Source organism: Impatiens glandulifera, chromosome 1 (genome assembly GCF_907164915.1).
Source record: "Impatiens glandulifera chromosome 1, dImpGla2.1, whole genome shotgun sequence".
NCBI classification, from domain to species: domain Eukaryota; kingdom Viridiplantae; phylum Streptophyta; class Magnoliopsida; order Ericales; family Balsaminaceae; genus Impatiens; species Impatiens glandulifera.
This window is the reverse complement of record NC_061862.1, coordinates 96,986,865-96,995,899: the sequence shown is the minus strand read 5'-3', so window position 1 is coordinate 96,995,899 and position 9,035 is coordinate 96,986,865. Positions and strand designations below refer to the sequence as shown.

At 30.9% G+C, this 9,035-nt stretch overlaps 1 protein-coding gene across 1 annotated transcript; it reads left to right on the top strand.

Moving 5' to 3' along the window:
* The first annotated feature begins 660 nt into the window (after positions 1 to 660).
* LOC124919368 (BEL1-like homeodomain protein 4) lies at positions 661 to 8,432 on the top strand. Its single transcript, XM_047459597.1, has 4 exons — positions 661 to 1,892; positions 2,398 to 2,780; positions 4,247 to 4,307; positions 7,717 to 8,432. Exons 1-4 carry the CDS (start codon positions 984 to 986, stop codon positions 8,176 to 8,178), a joined length of 1,815 nt encoding a protein of 604 aa, XP_047315553.1. The 5' UTR covers positions 661 to 983; the 3' UTR covers positions 8,179 to 8,432.
* The last annotated feature ends 603 nt before the right edge of the window (positions 8,433 to 9,035 follow it).

Genomic DNA, 9,035 nt, shown 5'->3' with positions numbered 1-9,035 from the left:
TCTTGACTTGTTTTAGCATTGAATGCATGTTTTTATATAGAAATTTTTATTACAAATTACCTAAATCACATAATTAATTCATTCTTACTCACGTAAATAAATATTTAATAAAAAACTATCTCGATAAAACATGAATAGACCCAACATGCAAAACATTTAATTCAATTTTACATTCTCCAATAAATTACTTAATGCCACAAAAAAATCAAGTGATCAACAAAAAAAAGTTACCACTTATATTTATAAATTTACAAAAAAATATAATATAGTATAATCTTCATGAAACGAGACGGAATTATGATAAACATCCTTTAAATATATTAAAAATTTCAAAAATTTAATAACTAATTTTGACCCATTAATAAAATAATAAAATGTTACCTTTTCAAATCAATAAAACTATTTATTTTAAAATATAAATAAATAAGTTTGAAACTTCTTAAGAAGATGTCACCTTCCTCTAATTTGACATGCCCTATAAAATCTAGAGGAAGAATATTTTTTTTTCTTTTAATAAATGCTTTTGACAAGTCTAGGACTAATTTAATAAAATATAAAAGTAAAATGCAAATTTTTTCCAACAAAAAAAGTTGTGGGATAATTGAAATATTTGTTTATCTTTAGAAATAAATTGATATAATCTTTTGTTCTTATGTATGACAAATTCACAATTCAATTCAATATTTTAACAGGTACTAGAGAGAGAAAAACAGCATCTTAAACATAATAGAAAAAGGTAGTGGAGAGAGCTTTGAGGAGAGAGAAAGAAAAAAAAAAAAAAAAGCAGAAGATGATGATGATAATGAAGAAGAAGATAACAGCGATATGGCAATAGCAACACCGCCGCCGCCGCCACTTCCGTCAGTTACATCTGAAACAAAAAGTCACTATCCGTTAATTAGTTTCTCATTATTATCATCACCGCCGCCGCCGCCACCACCATCGCCGCCGCCGTCGGTAGTTTCTGAACCGGCGAAAATTCTATGTCCCAAGATTTCCACAACCATCAATCCATCTATAATAATTTCTCGAACAATGATTTCGAGAGGTCCCAAGTACAAGACCATCATCAGATCCGACGAGACAAACATATTCGTAGTCTCCAAGGATTCGATTCAAGCCCATCGACAATTGTCGGAATAGACGAGGATGTGGTTCACTCTTACGAATCCGCCGGTATGCTCTCCGAAATGTTCAATTTCCAACAATCGGCGAATTCGGGTCCAACCGCCATGGAATTACTCGAGAGCCAGATTTCTCAGAATTACGGCCGGCAACCGGTCAGGCCAACTCCATCCGCCGGAGATTGGTATAATACCAATACAAGACAAGATTCCTCAGCCGCCATGCAACTTTTTCTCATGAACCCTAATCCTAATAATCCTAATCCTAATCTCAGATCTCAACTTTCCTGGCTACCGGACCCCACAACCGCCGCTACCTCAGGAGAAAACAGAGGAAATACTATTGTCGAAGGTCAAGGACTCTCCCTTTCTCTCTCCTCTTCTCTCGCCGCCGCAGAAGAATTAAGGATGAGGGAGGGTAATTTGGTCTTTTATAATCAAGGAGTCGGTTCGTCTCATCCTATGCGACTCGGGTTTTCAGGATCCACTACCGGTGCTGGTGGTGGTTCGATGGGAATGGTTAACATGTTGAGAAATTCAAAGTACTCCAAACCAGCACAAGAACTTCTAGAAGAATTTTGTTGCGTTGGGAGGGGTCAATTCAAGAAGAACCAATTTGGTAAAATCGTAAACAACTCAAACCCGAATCAAGAATCGGTTGGTGTCGTTGGTTCGGGTTCGACTTCGAAAGATCTGGCGCCTCTATCGGCTGCAGATAGAATTGAGCATCAAAGAAGAAAGGTCAAATTGTTGTCCATGCTTGATGAGGCAAGTCTCTTACTTAGTCCTTAATCCTTTTTATAATTTATCTACTTGAAATTAAATTAAATAAAAATTAGGGCTGGTTCTTTTGATTAATTTCCATCTATTGTTTATTGAGTATGATTGCCCACCAAATCATCTTTCCTTCAATTAGGGTTAGTTTGATTCAGTTTATTTAATTTCTTTTCTATAATCAAACATAGTTAAGAGATTTATAAGCTAAATCAAACTAACCCTTTATATAAGTTAAAAATGATTGATATTATTATTGCCCACCAAATCAAATATATTTATATTTTATTTCTTTGATTCTATTGGTGATGTTTTCACGTACCAACTTTGATTGGACTTCAGATTTCCTCATTTTGATGAAAAAGATGATTATCATAAGTAGACTTGTCTACTGAATATACTGCTGAATTTATTGGATATATGTATATATTAATTTATAAATTATAATTAATTAATTAAATTAATCATGATTTTATGAAAACAAATGTTTTTTTTTCAGGTGGATAGGCGTTACAATCATTACTGTGAGCAGATGCAGATGGTGGTGAACACATTCGACATGGCGATGGGTTTCGGTGCGGCCGTGCCCTACACTGCCCTAGCTCAAAAGGCGATGTCGAGACACTTTAGGTGTTTAAAGGACGCGATAACCGTCCAATTAAAGCATAGTTACGAGATTCTTGGTGAAAAAGATGCGGGTACTTCGGGTATTACCAAAGGGGAAACCCCGAGGTTAAAATTGTTGGAACAAAGCCTTAGACAACAAAGGGCATTTCATCAAATGGGCATGATGGAACAAGAAGCTTGGCGACCTCAAAGAGGGTTGCCTGAAAGATCAGTCAATATTCTAAGGGCTTGGCTCTTCGAACACTTCCTTCACCCGTAAGTACTAAAATACCCTTCTATGTTTATTTATTAATTTTGAACTTATTTTTGAAAATAACTACTTGGAGTTTGATTGTTCTAGAGTTATAAAATTTTAACATTAAACACAAAATAATAATTTAGTCAATTAATTCAAATATTTTTTTCTTCCTTCAAACTATAACCCATCTTTTTAAATTAACTATTTTTTTTAGTTTTTTGAAAACTCTCTCTATCTATTACATTAATACCATTCTAACCATTCAATATTTATTTTTAATAAATTTAAATTTAACTAAAAAAAATATATTTTAATGATTTATTTTACACAAATCTCAAATAACTCATTTTTTTTTATCAAACAACTTTTTATAAAACAAAATTCATAAAAATCCTAAAAAAAACACAAGATCAAACTGACCCCATATGGAAACAAGCTATGGGTTATTGAACTAAACCTAAATCAAACAAGAACTTGTGATTTCTATTCTACATAACGTCATAGTCACATTTTACTGAAAATATTTGAAAAATGTCATATCAAAGAAATTCTAAATGAATGAATGAATAGAAATTAAACCAATGTGAAATATTACCATGAGAGGCATCTATCATCAATTCGGGATATATGAAATGATATGTTTCTTTTTTTATAAAAAAAAAAATATTAATTTAATTTGTAGAAGCAGTGATACAGCGTCCTTGAACATTGTCTGGGAAAAAAGCTGAACAAAAGCAGCTGTCTTATCTGTTCTCATTTTGCTTTTTTCTCCTGATCCCTTTCTATTTGTACATAAAAAGCACTGATCATTCACTATATACATACATTTCTATATATATATATATATATATATATATATATATATATATATATTATTTTATTTTCAAATATATTAACTCATTTGTAAACCCTCTTCTTTATTCATAATACAATTCTTTTTAGAGCTTGTTTCATATTGTTTTTGTTTTATGATTTTACACAAAACTCAATATTTTCTCATCTTTCATTCCATCTATATCTCAAAACCCAAACCAAGTAAACTCAATTTTATAAAAAATGAAGTCAAATATTTTTTTTACTCCCTAAACCCAAACCAACCAAGTAAAACCCATGATCAAACAATATATATAATTAATCAGTCCAATTATAATAATAATTATATTATAATATATGCATTAATTGAAGTGATATAATATATATATATATATATATATATATATATATATATATATATATATATATATATATATATATATATATATATATATATATATATATGTATTTCTGAAATCTGTAAGTGATATATGAAAGAATCTAGTGCAAGGCTAATAGGTCTATAAGACAGAGAAGCCAGTCAAGGATACATCATCATCAAATGCAGGACAACAAGAAAAATAAATAAAAGAAAATGAAAATTCATTTAATTGCATGGATCGGGTAAATGAAATCTACTGACTGCCTGTTTTCTGTTTTTTTTTCTCAGGTATCCAAGCGATGCTGATAAACATCTATTGGCTCGACAGACCGGTCTTTCCAGAAACCAGGTTTTCACTCCTCTCTCTCTCTCTCTCTATTATATATCTCTACATATGTTTTTTTTATAATTTATGCTAACAAACAACAAAAACTTTAATTACTTTAATCAAAACTTTTATTACAGTCTCTTTGTCTTAGATTTTCATTAGAAAGATTGAATCTTTAACGAAGAAATGGACATGGATAATAGTAACTTTGCATGCTTTTTAGGTTTTGAAAAAAATAAATTCTGGGTCCACTACTGTTTCTTTACTGAGTTAGAGAGAGAAGAAACAAAGTTAATTTTCTTTCATTTTCCTTGTCTTTCTGCTGCAAGTGCAAGAGCTTTTAATTCTTTAAATGTGGTTTAATTACTGTGAGGGTAAACTGAACTATTATAGGAAGACCTGATGATAGAGAGAGAAAATACAGACGTGAAAGTTTTAGTAGCTATCCACTCTCTCTCAAATGTAGTAATAAAGTAAAAATAATTTATTATCCCTTGTTACAAGTTCTAACCTAAGTTATTTGATAATAATCTCTTCAATGAAATTGTTCCTCATCTGATTTTTCTATGTGGTAAACTCCTGGGGAGATGTTATGATCTTGGTCTCGTTTCATAAAAATAAAAAATAAAAAATTATTTGTTTAAAACAAATTATTAAAATGTTTTTTATTTAAATTTTAAATTTAATTTTAATAAAAATAAGTAATAATATTTTAGTAATTAAATAATTATGTTAATAGTGATATGATAAAATGAAATTTTAAAACAACTTTAAACAACAAAGATATTTTTAACCTCTATAAAAAAATATTGTCCTTTTTACTGTTAATATTTTTTGAAACAACATTCTAATATATTTAATTGTAAGAGTAACATTATTTTAACTGTTATATATTCCAAACAAGACACTGTTTTGACTTCAATTTTTTTAAAATATTGATTCCATAACATACAAATAAAAAATAAAGCTAAGTATAATACAATGTAAAAGAAGAAACAAAATAGACTATTAAGGCTATAGGTAGACATATAATTGGACCATTAGCACGGAGATTTTGTTGTTTTTGCCTTTATCTCATCTAATTAACATTTATTTTCCTTTTGTAGAGCTTTGATTTCGATATTTTAACCTTCTTTGTTTTCGTCCGTATAAGACATAATTTGTTTTTGTGTTAGATGATAGATTTCTAGTCATCAATTCCCTCAAAATGGAAATGGGGTCCTCAACAATAATTATCTCAATTTCTCATCCCTCACTTAATTCATTGAGGGTACCCTTTTGAGGGTTTTTTTGCTCCACTATCATTGGTTTTTTTCCCAAAAAATAATATGTAAAGAGTTGATGCATATATATAGGGTTTTAAATTTCAAAAGACATTAACATTAGCCATTTCCCTAATTGCCGACAATTTGAAAGAATTTCCTTTGTTAAACTTTTTGACAAATGAAATCCTCCCTCTATCTTGCAAGTTGTTCATCTAATAACTCTTGCATACCCTACACGTTATTTTGGCTGGTGAGGGTTTTTTTTTGTATTCCTTTAACTTGACATGGGCTTGAATGCCTTTACTTTAATATGATTTGAAGCTTTAGTTATGCATGACTAATTGACATCTATGTGCTTATTTCATTGAATTTGGCTTTTCTCTAACGTCTTAATGGTCATGCTAAGTTCTAGTCATCTTGCAATTTCTTTTGGAAAATTGATCCAGACTTTTTCATTGCATCACCGGGACCTCTTCTTACAAATTTTAAACCATCGTTGTCATCTTTGTGAATTTGTCAATGTCATTTTTCACGTAAAGGCGAGCAATAACATTTTTGTTGCACTTTCATCGAGTTTTGACAGGGTGTGACTAAAACCCCATCTAGCTTAGGATCCTTGTCAACATCTTCTACAACTTCATTTTTGTCAATGCCCTCAACCATTTCCACGGCCTCTATTAGATGTGCATCTTTAGTGGACATCTCGACAATATTGTTTTTATAGTAATTCGAGATATGGGTTGAGGTGTAAACATTTGTGTCAATATCCTTGGGTCTCCCTCTCACCTAACGGTTTCCTTGTTAACCATCTATCTTTGGGCCTCTCTTTCAATCCTCGGTATTCCTAGAGTTTCACTTTCGACTGTCGACTCTGTAGGCTCTCACCTTCCAAAATAGTGTTCGCTTGGAGTCCATCTACACTCGATTCTCGGAGGATCGACCTTCCATAAGACGTACAGTTATTTTTGTTTACAATGAAATGACAGTGTCTAGGTCAATTATTTACCTAGTACTTGTATCGAATTGAGTAGGCAACTAACAAAGTCAATGTGACAAAACTAACCTTCAAGTAAATACACTCTCTAACCATTTATTCATCAAGCACAAATCGACTCTATTATATATCTTAACTAGTGAAGAAACTAAATTTATAATTGCGGTTACTAGCAATAATTAAAACTTGACAATTCCCCCAATTCCCATTGCTTGAAGCAACTTCTATGTGGTCCATAGAAGTTTGTCTTTAATGACCTTGAATCGACATTTGCAACAATGACATGTTCCTCGCCGACTAAGTCATCGTTTGATAGAAACAAGGTTAAATGCTTCATCTCATTTATCTCTTTTTCCTGTCCTGATTAACTCCCTATGGCATTTGCCCACTCATAAAAGTCGAGAAAAACTAAAAATGACAAGTGAGACAATCTTCACACCTATAACTCTTTGTAGTCGTACTTATATAATCTATTTAAAAGTATAGTTCTAACTAGAAAATCAAAATTTATCAATAGTTATTTATATTTTATGTTTAAATATAGATATCAAGTCGAAATTATAATAGGATAAATTCTCTCCATTTTATATTTAAATTTTCAAAATAAATATTAAAGAAATTTATGAAAGCTACTTATTTATGCATTTTCTATTTATTAGTCACATCTCACTAATATAAATGTAGTCTGATTTGTCTTATTAAGTAGGTCCCATTCTCTAGCGAGAACATTGAAATTGAGTTATAAATTAGAATTGGATTTTAATTAAAACACTCATCAAGCAACCTTAAATGCCACCAACCAAGCTGTTGCCCATCATACTATTGGATAAAACAAAACCTAAATTTCATTTGTTTCAGTCACTCTCTCTCTAGATTTTACTGTTCCAGTCTGTCTGCTAATTTGTGCTTTGGACCACACATCTTTCAAAACTTGAATAGTTGAATGTATTAAAGCTTTTGATTTGTTCAGATGGTTCCAACATTAATTTAATAATGGTCAGTTTTAAATTACTTATTTAATTTTCAAAAACAAAATAGTTAAACCTAAAAAAGATTAATTGTTGAATTTGTTTTGATGTTTCTATATGATTTCATTTAGATTTGACTTTTTTTTTCATTGTCTTACCAATATTATTTATTATTCTCTTATCAATTCTGATTAATATGGCAGGTCTCAAACTGGTTCATTAATGCAAGGGTCAGGTTGTGGAAACCTATGGTAGAAGACATGTATCAACAAGAGGCTAAAGAAGAAGACTATGGTGATGAGAGAGAAACTAACCCTAGCCCGTCTTCTTCTTCTGCTCCACCACCACCACTCACTAATTCTGTTACACCTGCCAATATAATAAACAGAAGATTCGAAATCAATGCACTTGAAAATGACCCTTCTCTAATAGCAATCAATAGACAATTCGTCTCGGAAAACCAAGCAAACCACCCATCAATCTCCGCCTCCTCCGTCTCAATTGACTATTCCGCCACCGCCCCAATCGGCAGCAATGATCATCATATGGGTTCGACACTAATAAGGTTCGGGACTGGCGACGTTTCTCTTACACTAGGGCTTCGTCATGCTGGAAATGTACCCGATAAAAACCCTTTCTCCGTAAGAGATTTTGGCGCTTGTTGAAGAACGAGTCTGCTTTTCTTCTTAATTCTTCTTCGAATATAGAATTTGAATACGTTTATTATTATTATGAGGGGAGGCTTGGAGAAATTAAAATAGAGTAATATTTTACATAAGCTATAGTTTAATTGTTATTTAGTAGCATGGAATGGAGTATTGTTATAATTGTATAGAACATAATAATTAATTTAGTCACCTGAACTCATATTTGTTAAGGCCTTTTTTTGTTGGATAATATAAATTGATTGTTGTGAGAATAGTTAGAATGGTTAATTACTCATTATTCATCCGATGAAATTATGAAATGAATAGTCAAAAGCACAAAAGCATAACAACAACAAACATCACACTTGTATATGAAAATAATCAAAAGTATAAAGGCAATGAAATCTCCGACCGAATTGACCAGTTTACCAGATTGAACCTCATATAATGTCAATATGATAGTAATGTGAAAAATCCACAACCTCACTTATTGTGAATAATTAGGATGTTTAGTCATTACTAATAAACTTGTACTGATATTAATTGGATGTTGTCTGTTTTATTCAACCCATGTTTTTGTCGCTTATTTTTCTCTTTTTTGTTTAAGTTTTTTTTTCTAAGGTTAGATTTTTTATTTATTTATCCACGGTTAGTGTGAATAACACAAATTTAATAAAAAAACATAAAAATAGAACATTCTAAAGAATATTAAAGAAAAGCCTAAAAACATCCATAAAAATGATCAATGTTTTTAAAAAGTTGAAAGCATTTTCTTGATGATTTTTCTTTGTCATCATAATTAACACAATTTGAATCTTTCATTTGTTTTATATATTAAGATTTTGCTTTGACGAGACTCCCCTAAATTATGCATA

Excerpts from the sequence above, each read along its gene's own strand:
- LOC124919368 (XM_047459597.1), top strand. The coding sequence starts at position 984 with ATGTCCCAAGATTTCCACAACCATCAATCCATCTATAATAATTTCTCG. Across the intron at positions 2,781-4,246 it reads TTCGAACACTTCCTTCACCC|GTATCCAAGCGATGCTGATA; the intron begins GTAAGTACTAAA and ends TTTTTTTCTCAG. Across the intron at positions 4,308-7,716 it reads CCGGTCTTTCCAGAAACCAG|GTCTCAAACTGGTTCATTAA; the intron begins GTTTTCACTCCT and ends TTAATATGGCAG.